We start from the raw sequence: 25,309 nt of genomic DNA on the forward strand, positions 1-25,309 counted from the left end.
ATTTATTAACTACCAATTACCTACATGTATTTTTGCTCAGGAAGAGATCATATCAGAAGATAATCTTGATCCCATGACAATAATGATTGTCACATTACCCAAACGTCAAATTCGAAACCTTCCTCTCGTAAAATAAAATTAAAAAAAAATCTTATACCAGGGGCAGACTCAAAACTATTTAATACTTGGTCTAATTTATAAAAAAAGTAAAATGAATGTCAGTGTATATAAAAAAAGTAAAAAAAATCACATGTCAAATAACGTAAAATTAAAATACTTAGTACAATACATATATTTAATAAAAGATTGATAATAATACAATAAATAAGTTTAAATATAAATTATTAGAATTGTACGATAAAAAATTATTTTTGAAATCCTTTTTAATTTTATTAATTAAGAATGTGAAATTTTTAAATAATTTGATATAATAAAAAAAATGAGCAAGTATGACTGTAAAGGAAATAAATTATGAAATTATGAAAGTGATAATTTTTAAACGAAAATCAAAGCGTCTCGTTCCTGAAATCTCAATCACCGGAATGTTGCACGCTATAAGCTTGCTCATGGCTTGATCTAAGGAATGGAATCCGACTTAAGCAAGTTAATAATAATGCAGGCAATCCTTGAACGCTGCTTTTAATCCCACATATTAAAAGACTTTAAGAAAGAATCCCAACAAACCTAATACAATAAGAATAATTACTATTGACGCCTAATTTTTTCCCACCTAGGGTTGAACCAAGTGTAATAGATGGAGGTATACATGCACACATAATAATAAACAAAAAGTAGTGAAATAGAACTGAAAGAGGGGGTTCTCGGTAATTTCACTACGATGTTAGTGAATTTGAGTTAAATCATAAAATATTAGAATTCAATTTTAGTGAACCCACCTTTCTTTGAGGGAGTAATGTATTATTTATAACATACCACATATTTAGGAGTGTGGCCCCCTTATTTTGGTGAATGTGAGCAGTTATTGACAAAAAAAAGTATTCCTAGCCCGAATCGGCATATTCTTTTTTGTGTTTTATGCCTCGTAGCTCGTCCTCAGCCGGGCTTATGAAGAATAAGAGAGCAAGTATCAGTAGCATAGCAAAAATGCGTTCCTCGTCGACACTACTGGAAGGATTCCCTTTGGATAATAGGAACTGTAACTAGTTGTGATTGGTTTAATAGACATTTTTTTTATGGTTCATATTCTGGATCAAATTCATCCTTGTAGTAATCGAATGAACTGCATTATAGATGTTGAGTGTTAGAAAATGCATATTTATAAAGGAGAAAACCGTCATTTTACATTTCAAGTCTTACTAACAACCCTTACTTTTATGTATTTAACCTTCTTGTGATTTAATTACATGTGTTTTATTTTAATTAAGTATTTTATGTATTTTAGGGGCATTATAGTCATTTCACAATAAAGGAGAAATCAGACGGCAAAACGGACATCACTTTTGAACTCAGGACGGTCAAAAACCTTAGGAGGAGCATAAAAGGAAAAATGGCACTATTCATGTGTACGGTACTGTATACGTTACTGTTCACGACACTGTTCACATAGACGGATGATGACGTGGCATTGACCGATGATGTGGCATTGACTGATGAGGTGTCACGATCCTGTTGGACTAAAATTCTTATGTACTGTTGATGGTGACGTGGCAGCATATCAGTGGACGAAAAATCTCGCGTACGGTTCATGCATCACACAGGATTATTTTCAACCAAACCGCGTTACTGTTCATCCGGGTCAAACCGCGTTACTGTTCAAAGTCGGGTCAAACCGTGTTACTGTTCATCCGCATGGTCAAACCGTGGACTGTTGACTGATGACGTGGCGCAATCCTGAGCGTCCAAACTGTTTTTAATCCGATGGCCATGATTTACTCCATGTATCTATAAAAAGGGGGCCTCTCCCCCCTAATTTGATATCTCTGAATCCATTTTTGGGATTCATTTTCTGTAATTCCCTCTCCATTTTGTATTTTCTTCATATTTTAATAAATTCCCATTTTGCCCCTAGTTCAACTATGAGTGGCTAATTTTCTTTCAAGCTTGGGTTGAAGGTGAAGTCTCAACATGTGTCATGGGCTTAATTTGGTAAATTTACTTTCTCTTCCCCTCTAATTTTTGTGGATGTTTTGACTTCTCGTCGACAAATAATACTAATCTTGTCTAGATACCGCCTTGGTTACACCGGCTCTCTAGTATAAGGTTATTATTATTTGGCACGATAAGCCCTTAGCACCATATTGATTAGAGCGTGGTTCATGAGGTGTGGATTCCCCCCTCATGATTTAATTGGCATTAATACGGATTATTTAGCCCATGATGCATGTTGATACGGATCTAGATACTCAAGTACGTCAATTTAATAGATTTTCTCTTCAATTTATTCTCGCCATTTCAATTCCAATTTTAGAATTTATTCTTGCCATTTTAATTTAAGTTTTTGCATATTTCAAATCATTTCCACCATAAATCCAACCACCCATTTACAAAATTAATTCTATATATAATTAAAATCCACCTCCTCGTGGGATCGACACTCAACACCATTGATCTATACTACAATAGATTCGTGCGCTTGCGAGTACATTAAAATTTGCACAACAAGTTTTTGGCGCCGTTGCCGGGGAGGTAAGTAATTTTAATTCATAGAATTAAATTTTTTTTAATAATTTCTTTTATTTGTTTTCTTCTATTTTTTTTAATTAAAAAAAGAAAAAAGAAAAAAAAGTGAATCTACATCTAAAGGTTAGTATTTCTTTTCTTTTTCTCTTCTTTAAAATTCTGTGATTTAATTTTCAATTTATTTTTCTTTGTAATTTTTTTTTTTATTTTTTTTATTTTATTAATTTAATTTTTAGTTAATTTATTTCACATATTTGTTTTTGTGTATTTTTTTTAGTAAGGTTATAATAGCGCAATAAGGTTAGTATTGTAATTTCTCCCTCTTCTTTATTTTTACTTGTTTTGTTCCTATCTTTATTTTTATTTTATTTGTTTTGCATGCATGGTCGTAGGTCATTATTACCTAATCTTGAACCTATAGACCTTGAACTAGAAAGAACACTTCGCACACACAAACAAATTAAAAATAAAATGGATTTGCAACCACAGGAGAGGTCATTTAAGGATTACTTCAGTCCCTTAGCTAATTTGAGCACATCATGCATAAGATACCCAAATGTAACTGATAGGAGCTTTGAACTAAAACCTAGTGTGCTAAATTGTCTCCCTACATTCTATGGCTTAGAAAATGAGGACCCATATAATCATCTGAATGATTTTCATGCTATTTGTCAAACTTTTAAATACGAGAATTTTTCAGACGATGATGTTAAACTCAGATTATTCCCATTTTCTTTAAAGGATAGAGCTCGTTCATGGCTTAATACATTGCCTGCCAATAGCATTGCATCATGGGAACAAATGGTAACTAAATTTTTGAATAAATATTTCCCAGTGCATAAAACCAATGCTATTCGCAGGGAAATCTCGGAGTTTACCCAGAGAGAGGACGAGCAATTTTTTGAAACATGGGAGCGATTCAATGGGCTACTCTTGAAGTGTCCACATCATGGGTACGAGAAATGGCACCAATGCCAATACTTTTTGGAGGGATTACTACCAAATGTGCAAGAATGGCTAATGGCAACAAGTGGAGGAGAGCTAATGTCAAAAAGTGCATCAGAGATTTGGGAATTCTTCCAGCGACAAGCGGATAATTCCCAACAACGGAGTCGATCACTCAGGAATACTAGAAGAATTAAGGGAGTAAATGAGGTTCACATTGGCGAATCAAGTTCAGAAATTAAAGAAGTCAAAGCGATAATTGAAGGTCTCTCTCGACAAATAGCATCATTATCGACTGCTAAATCAACAGAGCCACATGACCATGACTCATACTCAGATCAAGCCAATGCCATAGGTGTAGTGAGAAAACCATCGAGTTACAACCCATACTCCAACACATATAACCCTGGATGGAGAGACCACCCCAATTTTTCATGGTCTCAAGGATTCCAACAGAACGGACTAGCAGCTCCAGCTCCACCAATTCCACAAAATCCTCAAGCCTCTCAGCCACCATTTAGACCATACAATCAGAACCAGAACCACTCTCAACCTAAACCATGGGAGGATGCATTCCAGAATTTCAGGAATGTTACTCACTCCACGATTGAGCAACAGAACCGCACCATTGATGGACTACGAAATGAGTTGAGAGCAGGCTTCAACTCACAAACTCAATCAGTTTCAAGCCTCGAGAAGATGGTGGGACAACTTGCTTCTTCAGTTCAGACCTTGGCAATGACCGTTGAGAAAGGCAAATTTCCAAGTCAACCAGTGCCTAATCCTAAAGGAGTGCATGAAGCAAGTACCAGTTCACCACAGCAGCATGGAGAGGTCAAAGCAGTAATGACCTTGCGAAAAGGAAAGGAAGTCGACAACAAAGTGGAGATGCCGGTGACAAAAGAAAATCAAATTGTACCTGTGAATGTTGAGGACTCATCACCGGAGGAGAAAGAAGAAACCAACCCACGGGAATATGTTCCCAAAGCTCCATTTCCTCAGAGGTTAGCTAAAGGAAAAAAGGGAAAATCCACAGGTGAGATTCTTGAAATCTTCAAACAGGTAAGTGTTAACATCCCTTTACTTGATGCTATTAAGCAAGTTCCATCTTATGCCAAGTTTCTTAAAGACCTTTGTACTAAAAAGAGAAACATGCATGTTCAAAAGAAGGCATTTTTAACAGAAAACGTTAGTTCTATCCTCCAACATAAAATTCCTCTAAAATGCAAAGACCCAGGCTCCCCTACTATCTCATGTAGTATAAGGAACCACACAATTGAGAATGCTTTGTTGGATTTAGGAGCTAGTGTAAATTTGTTGCCTTATTCTGTATTCGTGAAACTTGGACTGAGAGAATTACACCCAACTCCAGTGGTGTTACAGCTTGCAAATCGGTCCACAAAAATACCTCGCGGTATTGTGGAGGACGTGCTTATCCAGGTAGACAAGTTTTATTTTCCTGTTGATTTCATTGTAATTGACACTCAACCAATACAGGATTCAAGGAAGCACATCCCCATTATTCTAGGCCGACCTTTCTTGGCAACTGCGGATGCTCACATTCAATGCAGGACTGGAAATATGCAGTTGTCCTTCGGCAACATGACTATAGAGCTGAACATCTTCAACATTGCCAAACAACCTCACAGTGCAGATGATGGAATTGTTGATGTGGATTTAATTGAAACAATAGTTGATAACACTTTTCTTTCAAACCTTAGTGATGATCCTTTACAAACATGTTTAACTCACTTTGGTTTGGATTTTGATATTGACAGATCGGTCGATGAGGTCAACGCCCTGCTTGACTCAGCATCATCTATGGACACTAATAAATGGAAGTCAAGAGTTGAGCAACTAGCACCATCAGAGAAGCAACTCATTCCATCATTAGAATCACCACCGAAACTCGAGCTCAAACCATTGCCCAACACTTTGGAATATGCGTTTTTGGGAGAAGAAAGTACTCTGCCGGTAATCATCTCATCATCCCTAAATGACGAACAAAAAGGTAAGTTGTTGGATGTTTTAAAAGAGCACAAAGAAGCATTAGGATGGACCATAGCAGATATAAAAGGTATAAATCCAGTAGACTGCATGCATTACATTCAGCTCGATGAAAATGCTAAAACTACTAGGGAGATGCAACGTCGGTTAAATCCTAATATGAAAGATGTTGTTAGAACTGAAGTCCTTAAGCTATTAGATGCAGGTATCATTTACCCAATTTCTGATAGTTCATGGGTCAGTCCTGTACAAGTTGTCCCCAAAAAGTCAGGAGTCACAGTAGTTACGAATGCTGATAATGAATTGATACCCACTAGAGTAACTACAGGATGGCGTGTATGCATTGATTATAGAAAGTTGAATTCTGTCACACGTAAAGACCATTTTCCTTTACCATTTATTGATCAAATGCTTGATAGATTAGCATGCCATGAATTTTATTGCTTTCTAGATGGCTACTCAGGATATAATCAGATTCCCATAGCACCAAAAGATCAAGAGAAAACTACTTTCACTTGCCCTTTTGGCACATTTGCATATAGAAGAATGTCATTTGGATTATGTAATGCACCTGCTACATTTCAACGATGCATGCTAAGCATTTTTTCTGATATGGTTGAACGATTTCTTGAAGTCTTTATGGATGATTTTTCTGTCTTTGGTGACTCGTTTGATCAATGTTTACATCATCTAACACTAGTTCTGCAGAGATGTGTCGAGAAGAACTTGGTCTTAAATTGGGAGAAATGTCATTTTATGGTAAAACAAGGTATTGTTCTCGGTCACATCATTTCGAGCAAAGGTATTGAGGTTGACAAAGCCAAGGTGGATCTCATTTCTAATCTTCCTCCACCCAAAACAGTCAGAGAAGTAAGATCTTTCATTGGGCATGCTGGGTTCTATAGACGTTTCATTAAAGATTTTAGCAAAGCTTCTAGACCCTTATGCAATTTACTTGCTAAGGATGTACCTTTTGTCTTTGATGATTCATGTCTTGTTGCGTTTGAAAAATTAAAGCATTTGTTGACATCATCACCCATCATTCAGTCCCCGAACTGGAGTTTACCATTTGAACTCATGTGTGATGCATCTGATTATGCAGTAGGAGCAGTATTAGGACAAAGAGTTGATCGAATTCCCCACGTTATTTATTATGCTAGTATGACATTGAATGATGCACAGTTGAACTATTCAACTACTGAAAAAGAAATGCTAGCAGTAGTGTTTGCATTAGAGAAATTTCGATCTTATCTCATTGGTTGTAAAATAATCGTGTTCACGGATCATGCTGCTCTTAAATATCTTCTCACAAAGAAAGATGCAAAAGCCAGACTAATTCGTTGGGTGTTACTTTTGCAGGAATTTGACTTGGAATTTAAAGATAAAAAAGGGACAGAAAATGTTGTGGCGGACCACCTCTCTCGTCTCCATTTTGACACAATTACAGAATTATTACCATTGAATGAGTCATTTCCAGATGAACAATTAATGAATGTGGAAGTATTACCTTGGTATGCTGATATAGTTAATTATCTTGTTACAGGTAAACTTCCAGAGCATTGGACCAAGCAAGATAAGGCTAAATTCTTTGCAGAGATAAAGAATTTCTTTTGGGATGACCCATATTTGTTCAAGTATTGTGCAGACCAAATTGTTAGACGATGTGTCCCAGAAAGTGAAATTCAGAATATCCTTTCATTCTGCCATGAACAAGCTTGTGGAGGCCATTTCAGTGCTAAGAAAACCGCGACTAAAGTTTTACAATGTGGTTTTTATTGGCCAACTATATTTCGAGATGCTTACACTTTCTGTTCTTCATGTGATAGGTGTCAACGAATGGGGAGCATTACGCGAAGGAACATGATGCCACTAAATCCAATTTTAGTGGTTGAGATTTTTGACGTATGGGGTATCGACTTCATGGGACCCTTTCCCCCGTCTTTTGGTCATCAATACATATTGGTTGCTGTTGACTATGTATCAAAATGGGTAGAAGCTATTCCATGTAGGACCAATGATCACAAGGTGGTGATAGCATTTTTAAAAAGCAACATTGTTTCACGCTTTGGATTCCCTCGAGCGATAATCAGTGATGGTGGTGCCCACTTTTGTAACAAAGCATTCAAAGCTCTTTTGACAAAGTATTCAATCACACACAAAGTGGCAACTCCGTATCATCCGCAAACCAGTGGCCAAGTTGAGATATTCAATCGAGAAATAAAGCACATATTAGAAAAAACGGTGAGGCCAGACAGGAAAGATTGGTCATTAAGACTTGATGATGCATTATGGGCATATAGAATGGCTTTCAAGACCCCGATTGGGATGTCACCCTACAGGCTAGTGTATGGAAAAGCTTGCCACCTACCTGTGGAACTCGAGCATCGCGCGTATATGGCCATCAAGAAATTCAATTTTGACATGCAGCAAGCCAGCTCAGAAAGAAGATTACAGCTGGCAGAACTTGAAGAAATTCGCAATGATGCATACGAAAATGCCAAGATTTACAAGCAACGAATGAAAGTCTTCCATGATAAGCAAATTATGAGAAAATCGTTCACTCCAGGTCAGAAAGTGCTTTTATTCAATTCTCGCTTGCACCTATTCCCAGGTAAGTTACGCTCTCGTTGGTCTGGCCCATTTATTGTTCATACTGTTTTTCCATATGGGGCAATTGAAATTAAAGACCCAAAGAACGGTGTCACGTTTAAAGTTAATGGTCAAATATTAAAGCCATATCTAGAGTACCAACCACATGAAGAAGACACCGAAATAAATTTGAGTGACCCACCAGATTTGAATTGATTTTTTTTTTCTTTTCGTTGATTTGATTTTTCTTTCTTTCTTTTTATTATTATTCTTTTGCTAATTGAAATTGTTTTTGCATAAGTGTGTTTATTTTACCATTAAGTTTTCTCTTATCATTTGTAATCATGAGTCTCATACTTAGACCGTTCCTCCTGAACATTCTTAAACCACTTCAACGTGTCAAAACTCATCTCAAAAGGCAGATTCAATTTTGTAAAACACAACGCATTTGGGCTCTACAACCACCAGAGTTAGTAGCCTATGTTGAGGGTTTAGAACGCCAACTCAGAGACATTGAGAGAAGTGTTTACGACATCCAGTTGGAGCTTGAGGTAAATTCAATAAGAGGACGATTTTAATTTTCTTTGTGTGTTTTAATTTGTTTTTCTATTTGTGTGCTTTAGTTTGTTACCCCGGTGAAGTGGCGGATAACGGTACTCCATGACAATCAAGTCGGTTACTTCAGTTTCCCATAATAACTGATATTCTGAGGCGAAAGTATGGACAGAAATGAGATTCTAGCGAAGCTTCACAAGCGATTCCCTTCACTTCCTCAGAATGCCCTCCTTACGATCTATAAAGCTCAGTCCGAACGCATGCGATTACTCATGAGGAATAACATACCTGCTGACATCCGTTGGTTAATCGAGGCTAAAGTACGATCGGCAGGTGAGTTACCTCCAAAATTTATTGCATTCATGTCTGGTTGTGGTAAAGGAAATTATGCAAGAAAACGACGAGCTCGAAGAATTTCTGTTGCTTGTCATAAGTGTGCCAGAATGAGTTGCAATAAAAACCCATGTTCTTTAGGAATGGTGTCTGATAACAAGGAAGATAAGATTCAATTCATTAGGGATGGCTTGAATAAGGAGTCATTGGATGATATCCTTTTGTCTCTTGAAACGCATCCTAGTGGATATGTGCAAAGAGCGATTCTCCAGTTATGGCCATTATTCCAGAAAGAGCATGCACGATATAGTCTTGGGAATCTGACTATAAACGACCCTGTTTGCCAGTTTATAAGAAAGCTGGATAGGAAGCCTATCCTCGACCCATAGAGGGCGTTCAAGCCGTTTCTGGACGTAAAACCAGAGGAAGATGTGAGCCACAGTCGCAACTACCTGTAAATATCCTTTTACTTTATTGTTATTTTATTTCACTATTGTCTTATTGTTTGCATTATTGTCTTTAATAATTTTATTACTGTTTGCTTTTTCCTTTTTACTGTTTTCTTTTTGACTTGCGAGCCACGTGCTTTACGCGTTATTTGACACTGACATATTACCTCATACACAACCATGACCCACTATCACCAAGACTCTTAAATGTGATTTTTTTTTGTCAAGCACTCACAAATTGTTTTCGAGAAGCATCACAATGGCAGCTACTCCCAATAGACAATTCAAGAACATTTGTGTGCTTTCTGGATTTACCTATGGCAAACATAAAGAGTTCGTTGAGGCAGCCATAGATCTTGGTCGAAGCATAGCAGCGAGAAAATTACACTTGGTGTATGGAGGAGGTAATCGAGGGTTATCAAAAATGGTCTCAGAAGCAGCTTTTATCAGAGGAAGTCAAGTGTTAGGCATCATCCCAAGAGTCCTAAAACCATTGGGCAGTTCGTCTGACTCATCAACTGGAGAAGAGTTAGTCGTCTCAGGTATGCAAGAAAGAATAACTGAAATGCTTAATTATGCTGATGCTTTTATTTTCCTTCCAGGAGATCTTGCAACACTAGAGGCACTTATGACACTAGCATCTTGGGCCCATCTACACATTCACCAGAAACCCATCGGTTTGTTAAATGTCAATAACTTTTATGATGGCTTTATCGCATTTCTTAACCATGCAATAAAAAACTATTTCATTCCTTCTAATGTGAAAAAACTCTTTATTTGTGCTCACACTGCTACTGAGCTACTTGATATGTTACAAGCTTATAAACCGGAGCCAGACCCCTGGACCTTTGTGTTGGAGCGACCAAATAATGATGGTAACAGTAGCCGCAGTAAGAAGTACAAATTAGATTTAACTCTCCGCCTGTAAATATTTTCTTCTGTGTTGCACCACCTAGGTGATGTCTTCTAAACTCTACTTCTTTCATTTCACACATTGAGGACAATGTTTCGTTCTGGTTGGGGGGAGGGAATAGTCGACAATTGTGGAATTTTTGTTAAGTTTTTACTAATTTTTTGTTGTAGAAACTAACTGTTGCTAACTTTTTGTGTTGAAGATGGCTGAATATGGAGTGTAGTGACTCTAGAAACGCATCTTCATCGTTAAAAAAAAATTTAAAAAAAAACTTAAAAAAAAAATTCAGACATTTTCTTTTTTCTTTATTATGTGTTTATGTTTATTTTTCTTCTTTTTAATTTCTCCTCTATAAATATACATTTTTCAACTTTTGAGTCGAAGATGGCTGAATATGGAGTGTAGTTCCTCTAGAAACGCATCTTTTTTAAAAAAATATATATATATATATATATATTTTCGTTTTCTATAATTTTACGTGTAACTTTTCTAATTAGTTTTTATGCATCATTTTCACATTTCTGCATGCATATTTTCCTTTCATGTTTAGAATAGGTTGGGGGGTAGAATGTTGTTTAAAAAAAAAAATTAACATTAGATGACATGATTAATTTCAAATTTTAGTATTTGTATTATCTTTGGTCTTAAGTGATGTTACATTATGTTTGCTACTCTACATGTTGATGTCGGAGACAAATATGCATTGCTTGAAGGAATGAACATGTCATAATAAGTACCAAGTGAGTTTTTGAGCCTATTATTTTTCTTGGAGAATAACCCTTTTGCTCATTCTCTATACAGCTTAGCAATTTATTATTTTATACACGATCTCTAAATTTCTTTTGAGTTAACCCTAAAAAAAAAATTGTAAAAAAAAAAAAAATTGTGTTGCTACATTAGGAGGCCCATCTAACTAGTAGACATGGATAATTATTTAGAGCCCTAAAAGACGATGGAAAGGCCATCTTTGATCCGTTTGAGCCTTTCTAGCCATCCCTTTTATTAAATATCCATAGTTACCCCTTTTGAGCCTTAAAAAAAAAAAACAACATTTTCTTTGTCAACTTATCATCTTGACCCACTCCGATTTGGAGTATTACCCGATATCTTATAAGTTCCATCACCTATTTATGTTTGAGAAAAATATAAATAATTATTTTATTCAGTGAAGTTATGCAAAAAACAAAAAAAACAAAAGTTGTTGTTTCAAAAGAATAAAAATAAAAATAATAGGTGAAATCCACCTTGCAACTTCCAAAAAAAAAAAAATCTCTGCATTTTTCTCAAACATACACTTTGTTTTCCTTATTTCCCTTCTTTGTTAACCATGTCCCTAACCTACGTTACGTCCTAATAAAAGTCCTTCCTGATTTTAGGGAACTATAATCTGAAGTAGAAGCTAGTTATATGGGCTAAAAAGATGTATTGGTGCATATAAAAAAAATAATAATAAATTGGGTTGACTAACAGTTTTTATTTGACTTGAGATCGTATTATTTCTAAGCTGAGGGCATATTTATTTCATCTTGGTGAGAGCATGTGATATCACTTCTTTATTATTTTCTCTCTCAATTACCATTCATTGGAGTGACTATTTTTATTGGGTTTAATTTATTTGTGAGAGTGTCACTACTTCCAGTGAGATTTTGGGGTTTGACATGGCATTCTTGAAAGTAGCTATAACAAAGTCTACTGGGCTAATTCATGTGGATGGTTGATGTGGGTATGATGTTGCTTTAGACTGGAGATAATGCTTATACTTTTATTTGATTGCTATCATTAATCGGATTGAATAAACACGAGTGTTTCTAAAAAAAAAAAAAATCATTTTGAATTTGAATTTTGTTTTCGCTTCATTTGCTAGGGACTAGCAATAAGCTGGTTGGGGGGTGTGTTGAGTGTTAGAAAATGCATATTTATAAAGGAGAAAACCGTCATTTTACATTTCAAGTCTTACTAACAACCCTTACTTTTATGTATTTAACCTTCTTGTGATTTAATTACATGTGTTTTATTTTAATTAAGTATTTTATGTATTTTAGGGGCATTATAGTCATTTCACAATAAAGGAGAAATCAGACGGCAAAACGGACATCACTTTTGAACTCAGGACGGTCAAAAACCTTAGGAGGAGCATAAAAGGAAAAATGGCACTATTCATGTGTACGGTACTGTATACGTTACTGTTCACGACACTGTTCACATAGACGGATGATGACGTGGCATTGACCGATGATGTGGCATTGACTGATGAGGTGTCACGATCCTGTTGGACTAAAATTCTTATGTACTGTTGATGGTGACGTGGCAGCATATCAGTGGACGAAAAATCTCGCGTACGGTTCATGCATCACACAGGATTATTTTCAACCAAACCGCGTTACTGTTCATCCGGGTCAAACCGCGTTACTGTTCAAAGTCGGGTCAAACCGTGTTACTGTTCATCCGCATGGTCAAACCGTGGACTGTTGACTGATACGTGGCGCAATCCTGAGCGTCCAAACTGTTTTTAATCCGATGGCCATGATTTACTCCATGTATCTATAAAAAGGGGGCCTCTCCCCCCTAATTTGATATCTCTGAATCCATTTTTGGGATTCATTTTCTGTAATTCCCTCTCCATTTTGTATTTTCTTCATATTTTAATAAATTCCCATTTTGCCCCTAGTTCAACTATGAGTGGCTAATTTTCTTTCAAGCTTGGGTTGAAGGTGAAGTCTCAACATGTGTCATGGGCTTAATTTGGTAAATTTACTTTCTCTTCCCCTCTAATTTTTGTGGATGTTTTGACTTCTCGTCGACAAATAATACTAATCTTGTCTAGATACCGCCTTGGTTACACCGGCTCTCTAGTATAAGGTTATTATTATTTGGCACGATAAGCCCTTAGCACCATATTGATTAGAGCGTGGTTCATGAGGTGTGGATTCCCCCCTCATGATTTAATTGGCATTAATACAGATTATTTAGCCCATGATGCATGTTGATACGGATCCAGATACCCAAGTACGTCAATTTAATAGATTTTCTCTTCAATTTATTCTCGCCATTTCAATTCCAATTTTAGAATTTATTCTTGCCATTTTAATTTAAGTTTTTGCATATTTCAAATCATTTCCACCATAAATCCAACCACCCATTTACAAAATTAATTCTATATATAATTAAAATCCACCTCCTCGTGGGATCGACACTCAACACCATTGATCTATACTATAATAGATTCGTGCGCTTGCGAGTATATTAAAATTTGCACAACAATAGACATAAAAGCGTAAGAACTCAAGGTACCCTATCGTTCTTGTGTTTGTCTGATTCAAGAGGTAGGGTCGGGGCCTCTTGTGTTCTTAATAAACATAATGTTTTGTTTTGCTCATATAAAAGGAAAAAAATGTATCACTTTTTTAGATGCTTCAAAGAAATCCATTTCATTTTTTTCTGCTTTTTTATTTTTTTGATTAACTTGATTAATTGATTCATAACCATTGCTCCCCAAGAATCTCTGTCGATACTTTCAAAGTTACAAAAAAAAAAACAATCATTGAATTTATTTTTTCTGGATCATAAAATAATAATATATATCTATATCGACTTATCGAGCAAGTATCATCCAAATCCCTTCTATACTAGTATAACTTTAGACTATTTATTTTAGTTTCTCATCAATTCAAATTGTTTTCTAAGTTCATGGAAGAAGTGTCATTTGTTCAATGACTTTTATTTCTTTTTTTGTTTACCAATACTTAATAGAACTCTAAAATAAAAATCCTAAAAAAGTTCTAATAAACCTAGAGTGCAGTACAAGAAATCCTCATTATTTGTAACAGTTCTTACTTAGGAGATTCGAATCTTTTCATTCCATACGTACTTGTTCCTGGCCTGCTTGAAATAAATAAAGCGGATGGAATATTTGGAACGACAATTGGTATCTTTATTACATTAGCTAAAGGTTTTTTACTCTTGTTCATTCCAATTGCAACAAGGTGGACTTTACCGAGACTAATAATGGACCAACTATTAAATCTTGGTTGGAAATTTTTTTTACCTCTTTCTTTTGGTAATCTATTATTTACAACTTCTTCCCAACTCCTTTTGCGATAAAGATAAAGAAAAAAAGAATCGCTACTTGTCAAAAAAAGGAGAAATAAATAAACTCAAAACATCTTTAAATATTCACAATATTTAGTTGGAATGAAGGGCTGATTCACAGGCACTTCGCCAAAATAGATGTGGAAGCAATTGTTAGAATCTCTTTGCCAAGGAGGCCAATGAAGGATGAAGTAATTTGGCATTACGATAGGAAAGGTCAGTACTCGGTTAAGAGTGGCTATCAGATTGCATTAAATCTGAAATTTCCAGCCAAGCCAACGAGTTCAGCAGCTTCTCAGAACCAATGGAATGCTATATGGCTACTCACCTTACTTGAGAAAATCAGAATTTTTGCTTGTAGGGCTGCAAAAAATCTTCTTCCTTCGGCTGAAAATCTCTGAAAAAGGAAGGTGATTCAGGAGCCTTTATGTCAGTTTTGTAACAAGAAGCTGGAAACCATTTTTCATGCTTTAGTGAGCTGTAAGGTGGTGAAGAAAATCTGGAAAATTACCAGATTTGAGAATGATCTGAAAGATATGGTTGATCAAGACATGCTAAGCTTGTTGATTGGTTTGAAGCTGAGAAGAAGTAAAGATGACATCGAGCTCTTGGTTACAATTTTATGGATGATATGGAATGCTCGAAACAGCTGGATTTTTAAAGGAGTAAAAGACAGCCCCCAAGTGACAGTCTCTAAAGATGAAGCTGTGTTGGAAGCTTTCCGAAGAACCCAACTTCCAGCAGCTACCCATATAGGCGTCCAGAGTTCTTCGAAGTTAAAGGCATGGAATCCTCCCCAAAGAGGCTACTTTAAGGTCAATGTAAATGCTGCCACCAATTCGGAGAAGCAAATTGCTGGTTTAGGAGCTGTAATTCGAGATGAAGTTGGGAATGTGATTGCTGCTGCTGTCAAAGTTTCCAAATTCTATGGTTATGTGTTTATTGCAGAGGTTGAAGCAATCGAATGGGGCCTTCAACTTACAGGGAATGCTTGTATAGAGTCCTTGATTGTGGAATCAGATGCGCAAGAGGTTGTTAAGTTAGTTAACAACAGTCGAGGCTGCAGATCCGAGATCTTCTGGACCATTTCAGAGGTGCAGAGAGTTTTGAAGAGTTTTAGCTCAGTTTGTGTTCAATATTCTCATAGATCTTGTAATGCAATAGCCTACTCTTTAGCTAAATTAGCTTTAGAGAAGCTCGAAATAATTGTTTGGTTGGGTTCATACCCTCCCTACTTGTTGTACTTGTTTTCTTCTTTAAGATGAAATGAAGGTACTTTCCATTCAAAAAATATATATATATTCACAATATGTTCCCTATGGTAACCAGTTTTAAGAAATACGGTCAACTAACAATACGAGCTACAAGGTACTTTGGTCAAAGTTTCATGATTACTTTATCCCAAGCAAATCATTTACTTGTAACTATTCAATATCCTTATGAAAAATTAATCACATCAGAGCATTTTTGTGGTCGAATCCATTTTGAATTTGATAAATGTATTGCTTGTGAAGTATGCGCTCGAGTATACCGTATAGATCTACATGTTGTTGGTTGGAAATTTGAAATAGATATTCAAAAGAAATTATTACTAAATTACAGTATTGATTTTGGAATTTATATTTTTGGTGGTAATTGCATTGAGTATTGTCCAACAAATTGTTTATCAATGACTAAAGAATAAGAACTTGCTACTTATGATCAGATCATGAATTGAATTATAATTAAATTGCCTTTAGGTCGTTTACCAATGTCAGTCATTGAAAATTTTATAATTCAAACATTCTTTAATTTGCCTCTACGAAAAAACGTCTAAAACGTTTTAATTTCGAATTACTAAGGTTCAGTTTTGGTATAGTTGGTATAAAAGGATTATGCTGTTTTTTTACTTAGTCAATAACTCCAAATCCTAACTTTTGATTGGTTGATGAGAAGTACAACTAAATTTTTATTGAAATGATATAATATATAGACAGAAACTTTTTCGAACTATATATATATGGCTTCAATTTCAAATTGACATTTAGAATAATGAAAAGAACGAAATTGATCCTAGAACTGTATCCGCATCATTTCCCACTGAGTAGATTAGCATTTCATTGAATTGGAATTGAGAATGTCTCATAAATAATTTTTCCTAGTCAGCTTAGTAAAGCCATGAAAAAGGTTTCGATTTATTTATCTCTTATTTTAATATAATGGATTTGCCTGGACCAATACATGATTTTATTTTAGTTTTTTTGGGATCAGGTCTTATATTAGAAATTCTCAGAGTAGTATTATTTACCAACCCAATTTATTCTACATTTTCCTTGGGATTGGTTCTTGTTTGTATATCATTATTTTGTATTCTATCAAATTTCCATTTTGCAGCTACCGCACAACTCCTTATGTGGGAGCTATAAATGTTTTAATCATATTTATTGTAATGTTCATGAATCACTCAGACTATTCCAAAGATTTTCAGTTGAATATTTGGACTATTAGTGATGGTCTTACTTCCCTACCGCTATACCGAATCGTACATGAGATTTTCACCTCATATAACTCTTCATTCAATTCCTTCGAAAGAACTGGGTCCTTTTCCTCCTTAAATAATCTCCTCCCTTCTTCCACTTCGTCCCCAAAAGTAACTAGCGCCAATTCAATCACGTTTTCATATTCCAATTGAAAACTTTCCATTTTTTATTATTCTCAAAGGAGAAGAGAATTTTTTTACCAAACATCTTCGGATCCAATCACATGATCTTATAATAAGAACAAGAGATATTTGCCCTTCATTCTTTGAGAACCAGAAAGAACATTTTCAAGTTTCAAATTGTTCATTTGGAATCTGGGTTCTTCTACTTCATTTTTATTTACTTATTTCTTTATTATTTTTTCCTTCTCTTTTCTTTTTTTATTTCTTTTTTTTTAATTTTACTCTCTTCCATTATTCCTTAAGTCCCATAGGGTTGATCTTATAGAATTTATTCCATTTTCTTATTAAGCAAAGGGTACAATATAGATCATATTGATTTTTCGATCAAAAGTACTATGTAAAATCTTCAATTTTTTCCTCTCTCTATCCTTATCTCATATGTATAGCATTTGAATCAATAGAGAACTTTTTTTTTTATCTATATGAATCGATATTATTTCGTTCTAATTCCTTCCCAATACCTCCCAAGGAAGATCCCGAATTGCATCCTAAATTGACGGGTTAGTGTGAGCTTATCCATGCGATTATGCATTGATATGGAACTATTAATGATTTACCAAATCTTATTGTAGAAATTTTCAGAATCACCAATTGGACCATGAAAATTAGAAATACCTTTTCTTTATTAAAAGGAAAGATTACTTGATTAATTGTCATATCCCTCATTATATATACAATAACTCGGGCATAAATTTTAAATGCATATCCTATTTTTGCGCAACAGAGTTTTGAAAATCCATGAGAAGCAACTAGTCATATTGTATGTGCCAATTGCCATTTAGCTAAGCAGTTGTTGGAATTCCTTATGATATGCAACTAAAAAAAGTGCTTGCTAATGGTAAAAAAGAGGCTTTGAATATTGGGGCCGTTCTTATTTTACCAGAAGGGTTTGAATTAGGCCCCTCGATCGTAGTCGCCATTGTGGAAATGAAGTGATACATAACAATTATGACTTCATCTTCTTTATTTTAAGAGATTGTGGGATGGTGGAGTAGCTGCCATAATCCAACCCCTAGAATGATGGAAAAAGAAAATAAAGTATATTTTTAGGAGTGGGGATCGTGCTTCTCTTTTTTGGGTGTATGTTGGCCTTGTAACTAACTTCCTTACCCACTTTCTTTGTGTTCTTGTGATTCTTTCTTAATAATAAATATTATTATGATATTTAAGCCCTGTTGGGTCGGTGTTCTTAACCAAATCAAAGCCTCAGTCAGAGTTCTCTACTTCCAACCTTGAGGGGTCCTCAATTCCCACCTGCTAATTTACGTTCATGCTTTCGTGGGAACTAACTTTCCCTCCTGAAGACCCTAACCCCGTTGAGGTGGTATAAGTGATTAAATTTCATATCAACATAGGCCCATAGTTCATGATAAGAGTTTTTTAAATTTAAAAATCTCTTGTCATGAACAAAGTAAATAGTTAATACATGTCAATGCTTACTTTCCAGACATTGACCATTTAACGCCTATGTTTACATGAGAAAATCCTTTTAACTTGCTGGTTTTATTTTTCGTGATTTTTCTTTTGCACTTTTCATGTCTACTAGAAGAGACATTCCTTATCGCTTGAACTTGAATAGCTCTTAAGAGATTTTAAAGCATTAAGGTCTGTTCTAGCATTCCAATAGAGCTGTTTTAAGTTATATTGTTTTGACGGTATTGACAGTGACCACTTCTCAATAAGACAAAATACTTTGATGATGATATTAGAAGTTTCATTGTTTAAGGGTGAGTGACGAGGTATGATAAAATCAGATTGCATATGGTGTAGTCTTTAGCCAATAACCAAGTGATGCACTGATGTAACACATCTTTACTCCTTAACAGTCTTGATTACTTGTTTTAAGTTTTCCTTTTGAGCAATTCCATTTAAGAAGAGAATTTTTCCTCGCTCAACTTCTCATTTCTTTTCATTAGATGTCGTAATTTCACACGTTGATGGCTTGTAGGTATGTTCAAGCGGTGCGCTTTCGCTTTTGGGTAGATCAATTATTTTCTTAAATGTTATTGTGTGCCAATACTTAGGCATTCTTTGATCAATAAATTTTATTGAATCTCACTATTCTTTTTGGCTATCTGATTTGTAAAGATTAATTATATAACTTCAATATCTTCCTCCTTGTTGAGCAATTCTTTACACTTGTAGCAATTTATAAACACATTTATCTCCTGTTAAGCATTTTTCTATAATTAAATTTCTAGTGGCGATTTTCCATTGGTAATTGCATAGCTTTGTCTTAATGCCTCTTCAATTGGCATTCCTTGGATTATAAGATGACATTCATTGTGCTTGCATACTTACTTCTTTTGCTGCACTTGTATTTGTCACATTTGAGGCAAGTTAAATTGCCTAGATGACATATGTATGTTTGGTGGTACAATTAGATGGTTATCGCATCTAATAATACATCTCAAAACATATTTTCTACAAGCATAAACATATGACCACTTGATGTGGCTTATACATACATTCTTTCTGGAGAAGTTGAAATCATCCACCTAAAGTCGCACAGGTGGCAATCTTTCGTGCTAGGATGCACATTTGCTCATATGGGAATTATACATGCTCGAATGCTTCTTTGCACAAATGAAAACTATTCATGCTTGAATGTACTTTGTTCTTATTACGATAATTTTGTGCTTCTTCTACATGTTATTTTGATGACAATAACTTATGTTTAACTAGCAACTTATTCTGATGGCAATAATTCATGTCTGGTTGGCACATTATTCTGATGGTGATCATTCATGCCTATCTTGTTTAGATGCGTGCAATTCATGTGTGTTTATGCTTTTGTTTAGATGAGAAAACTTGCAATTATCCATACATTTATTCAGATGGCAATAACTTGTGCCTAGTCGGCACATTATTCCAATGGCAATAATTCATGCCTATCATGTTAAGATGCGAGTAAGTAATACATGTTTGCACTTTCACTCATATGGCAATAGCTTGTGCGTGATTGCACCTCTAATCAGATTATGGTAATTCACAATTATCTGCACATTGGCCAGATGGCAATAATTCGTGAATATCCATATTTCTACTCAAAGAACTAGGAGTGTTTAGAATCCAATCCGATCTGCTCAATCAGTCTGATCCGTGAAAATTCGATCCGTATAAATCTGATCTGTGGATTGATAGATTGGAAATTTAAAAATCCGTAGTCGATGGATTAGATATGAATTTACTTCTGTAAATCCGCAAAAATCCGTGAATCCGCAAAAAAAAATTATTTATTTAGTTAAAACAATATTATAAATTTAATTAAAAAATATTATAAATGTGACATTACATAGTTATATAAGCACTATAACATATCTTAGTCATTACCTAATAATAATATAAAATAAAAATATTAAATAATCAAATATACAAATATAACTTGTAAAAATTGTAAAACAAAAGAAAAGCAAAATCACACGCGCTAGCAAAAGCAACCTAACATAACGCTAAGTTACCAACAATTTGCAAAGCCACCTAAAAGCAAAGTAACATAATGCAAGTCACCAACAATTTGCAAACAAAAAACCCTAAGCTTCCCCATCGTCACACGCACTAGCAACACCCAATATTGATTCGATACACTCTCAACACTAATTTGAAGGACGTCGGCCGCGTGATTTCGACTAGAGCAAGCCATCTTCTTCCCCAAGTCCATCGAGCCACTTCACAATCACTGGTTCCAGTCGAACAATTGCACTATCACAACCTTTAAGATCACCACCTGTATGGCTTCTCCTGGTTCCCATCATTGACGGCTCCATAATCACCACTTTTCGACAGGCACAACAGCCCTGGTGAAGGATCAGACTAGGGATGGCAATTGTACCCGCAAACCCGCCCAAACCCACCCGCCAAAACCCGCCCGTTGCGGGTAATTTTACCCGTTGCGGGCGGGTTTAGTATTATAAATTAAAACCCGCACATGGATGCGGGTGGGTTTGGTATTAACCTTATATCCGGTGGATACCCACATGGATATCCACCAAACCCGCAATATTTTTTTCAAATATTTTTAATTTAATTTTAATCTAAAAATGTATAAAGAAAATAATGTCATTAATTAAATTACCAAATAGCCAAAGGTTCAAAGTTGTGTATGTGTGTATGTGGCCTATATCCTATTCTAAAGTCATAATCTAAAGAAAACTAAAGGCATTTTCCTTCGAATTAGTATTTGAAAATATTAATCTTAATTATTATTATAGGCTTTGTGTTGGATGAGTGCTTATGGTGGTGAATGAAATGAATATCTTCTCTTGGAGCTTGTTTTAAATGATAATATGAAATGTAATTATTATTTTTAGATACTAGTTTGTGTTTTTTAAATGGATTTGTGTAATTTATACTTAAATTTGAGAATTTGTGTTGAATTGATGTGGAAATTTTAATTTTTCATTTACATTATTTAAATATAAAATTGAGTATGTTATATGGAATTTGAGGTTATTATTATAAATTTATATATTAAACATTTGTGATTTTAAATACGGAAACCCGCAAAAAATCCGCCGGATACCATTGCGGGTTTGGTAATTGTTAAAACCCGCTGCGGGTGGGTTTTTGTAAAAAAATTAAAACCCGCTGCGGGTTGCGGGTGAGTTTGATAATTTAAATTTTGTGCGGGTTTGGGTTTGGTAATGGCAAATCCGCTGCGGGCGGTGCCCATTGCCATCCCTAGATCAGACTGTGTTTGGTTTCAGAAACTTCACCATTTCAATTAATTGTGGCTTTATTTGAACAATTAATTTTGGTGTTATATTAATGTATTATTGTTACTTTATTTGAACAATTAATCTTAGTGTGTTATATTTTGAAACTTTGAACGTATTATTGTAGTTTATTTGAACAATTAATCTCGATGTGTTATATTTTAAAACTATGAATGTATTATTTTATCTTTATTTAAACAATTAATTTATTTAAATTTTATTAATTTTTAATTTAATTAGTAATAAATTTATTTTTATATTAGATTTTTTTTATTTCATTAGTTCATGGTAGGGATGGTAATTTGGGACGGGATTGAAAAATATTTTTGTCCCATAAAAAAATTTAGGAACGGGACTAGGACATTTTTTTTATCCCACTTGCATACACAAGACGCGAGTGAGATTGGCAAATTTTGTCTCATCCGTCTTATTACCGACTAAGAATGAGAATATTTTCAATTGGGACGGGATCCCGCAGGATCTCATCTCTTTTGGAACGGGATTGGAACATATTTTTATCCAAAAAAAAAATATAGGGACAGGAGTAAGACGTTTTTTCATCCCACTTGTATATACGGGACGAGACTAAAATTAGCAAATCACATCCCATCTCGTCCCATTGCCGACCCTAGTTCATGGATTGAAGAGAACTAAAATTTTTAATTCGGAAACTAATGCGCAAAATGGTGGATTGGATATGGATTAATTTAAATCCGTATTTGATCCGCATACGTATGGATTGGATATGGATTAAGTTAAATCTGTATTCAATCTGCAGATGTATGGATTAGATTTGGATTGAATTTATTCAATCTGTGGATTAGATTGGATTGAAAAATTACAATCCGTAAAATCATGAATCGGATATGGATTGATGTTTAATCCGTGAACACCCCTACAGAGAACAATATAGTTCACGCCTTAAAGGACAATATAATTTGTGCCTCGTAGGGCAATTTAATTTATGCCTCATAAGGCAATTTAATTCGTGTGTAGTAAGGCAATTTAATTTATGCCTCGTAAGGTTATTTAATTCTTGCCTTGATTAGGGCAATATAATTCATGCCTTGATTAGGGTAATATAATTCGTGCCTCGTAAAGCTGTTTAATTCATGCCTCAATGGGCCATGTAATTTGTGCCTTGTAAGGTAGTATATTTCACACCTTGTAGGATTGTTTAATTTATGCCTTGGTGGGCCACATAATTTGTGTCTCATAGGATAATATATTTCACACCTCTTAGGGCTATTTAATTCATGCCTCAATGCATAAAATAAGTCTTGTCTCTGGGGCAAGTTTCGTTTGTCTTGTCTTTAGGGCAAGTTTAGTATAAAGTGTTTTTTACTTGATATTCCTACTTTGTGATGGCCAACAATGAGAGACAATCGGATTTTAATATTAATAACGGATATGCCAGCATGTCCATTGACGACGAGGAGGATGATGGGCTGATTATTGCAGGAGAGGACATTGATGATGGGAACAAGGTCAACATCGATTACCGGTGTTGTTTGGTGGGCAGATTTCTGACAGATAAGGTGATTAATTTTGCTGCTATGAAAAACACAATGGCTTCTCTTTGGCGGCCAGGAAAGGGTGTCTGTATCAAGGATTTATCACCTACGCTGTTTTTATTTCAATTTTTTCATGAGATTGATATAAATCGAGTACTGGAGACAGGACCGTGGACTTTTGACCAGCACATTCTACTGGTTAAAAGGCTAGATGAGAACGAACAGCCGCATAATGTTCCCCTGTTTCTTGCAGATTTCTGGATTCAAATATACAACCTACCCATTGGTTTCATGTCTGAAAAAATTCTGAAAAATATCGGAGATTATGTTGGCATGTTCTTGGGCTCCGATGAGCATAATTTCATGGGAGTTTGGAGAACCTATATGCGCATTCGGGTATCCATTGATGTGAGGAAGCCCCTTAAGCATAGGATGAAGCTTAAAAAGGAGGGTGGCGAATGGATCTGGATAGACTTTAAATATGAACGATTGAATATTTTTTGTTTCATCTGTGGTTTACTAGGGCACACAGAGAAACAATGTCCGAAGTTGTATGATTGTCCGTCGAGTGAGATTGTGAAGGTTTATGGTCACTGGCTGAAAGCGCCGAGCAGGAGGAGCCTGATGAATTCCGGGGAAAAGTGGCTGAGATCAACGATGCCGGAAGAGAATAATAATGGAAAAGGAAACAGCGAGAAGTTTGCTGGTGCAATGGCGGTTGATTTGGTTATTAACGCAAATTCTGGAGCTAATATGCGTAACACAAGGGATTATAGTATCAATGCGGGGATTGAGGGGATCAATAAGGAAAGCAACAGCTTGATAACAACCGGGAGACATTTGCATATCAATGAAAAGTCAACAATGGGAATCATTAATGATTTGGGCGGGGAAAAGATCTTTGACGAGGAACGGGAAGCTGGACTAATTGTTAATGAGTCAAAGAGAAGAAGATCTCAAGGTGGGCTTCGAAGTTCTGTGGGCTTTGAGGATACGGTAGCTTCTCCGGAGATGGATATTTCTGTGGAAGGAAAAAATGGGCAATCGGTGGGACTTGTGATCAAGGCCCACCGAGAACAATGAGTGTGTTAAGTTGGAACTGCCGTGGGCTAGGCCACCCACGGACAGTTCAAGTCTTGATTGAGTTGGTCAGATGTAAAAAACCTGCTATTATTTTTCTCATGGAAACGTTGTGTGGTAAGGATAAATTAGAGAGTATTAAGAGGAAGATGGGGTTTGATGGGCTTTTTGTGGTTGATCGCATGGGCCGTAGTGGGGGGCTTGCTCTTCTTTGGGATGCCAATACAAATGTCTCTTTATTGAGTTATGCGAGGAATTTCATTGATGTTCATGTGGAGGTAGCTGGGTTGGGGGATTGGAGGCTAACTGGTTTCTACGGTTTCCCTGAATCGAGTCGTCGTCGTCAATCTTGGGATTTACTTCGATTTCTTTCTTCTTCCTCAACTGCCCCATGGGTTTGTCTTGGGGATTTTAACGATTTATTGGCAGCAAGTGAGAAAAAAGGTAGACTTGAGCATCCTCAGTGGAAATTGCAGGGATTTAAGAAGGCTATTTCTGATAGTGGATTATTGGATGTTGGGATGGAAGGATATCAATTTACTTGGGAGAGATCCCGAGGATCAGTGGATTGGGTGGAAGAGAGGCTGGATATAGTCCTAGCCTCAGCTGAATGGCTTCATCGTTTTGCTCGGGTTAAAGTTATGAGCTTAGAGGCCTCTTGTTCTGACCACTTACCTATTTTCATGGATCCGAACCCTATTAATACTACCAGTAGGCATAAGCGATTCCGTTTTGAGAATTTGTGGCTGCGAGAACGGGATTGTGTTGAGGTTATTACA

At 35.6% G+C, this 25,309-nt stretch overlaps 2 protein-coding genes, 1 non-coding gene and 1 pseudogene across 3 annotated transcripts; 3 read left to right on the top strand and 1 right to left on the bottom strand.

The window, feature by feature from the left end:
• The window catches only part of LOC112101590, a 56,095-nt pseudogene extending 49,174 nt beyond the window's left edge, over positions 1-6,921 (top strand).
• Positions 3,493-3,596, bottom strand: LOC112095943. The gene has a single exon (XR_002904103.1). It is a non-coding gene; the product is annotated as a small nucleolar RNA R71 (small nucleolar RNA).
• An 8,135-nt stretch (positions 6,922-15,056) lies between the features above and the next one.
• LOC112095586 lies at positions 15,057-15,785 on the top strand. The gene has a single exon (XM_024177690.1). The coding sequence runs from the start codon at positions 15,057-15,059 to the stop codon at positions 15,783-15,785; it is 729 nt and encodes a 242-aa protein (XP_024033458.1).
• A 7,515-nt stretch (positions 15,786-23,300) lies between these two features.
• Positions 23,301-24,533, top strand: LOC112095587. Its single transcript, XM_024177691.1, has one exon. It carries the CDS (start codon positions 23,301-23,303, stop codon positions 24,531-24,533), a length of 1,233 nt encoding a protein of 410 aa, XP_024033459.1.
• Positions 24,534-25,309: the final 776 nt, after the last annotated feature.

This window comes from Citrus clementina, unplaced genomic scaffold, assembly GCF_000493195.1.
Source record: "Citrus clementina cultivar Clemenules unplaced genomic scaffold, Citrus_clementina_v1.0 scaffold_1, whole genome shotgun sequence".
In the NCBI taxonomy this organism is placed as follows: Eukaryota; Viridiplantae; Streptophyta; class Magnoliopsida; order Sapindales; family Rutaceae; genus Citrus; species Citrus x clementina.

Bases quoted from the DNA above. Each gene is read 5' to 3' on its own strand.
- LOC112095586 (XM_024177690.1), top strand. From the start codon at position 15,057: ATGGTTGATCAAGACATGCTAAGCTTGTTGATTGGTTTGAAGCTGAGA.
- LOC112095587 (XM_024177691.1), top strand. From the start codon at position 23,301: ATGGCCAACAATGAGAGACAATCGGATTTTAATATTAATAACGGATAT.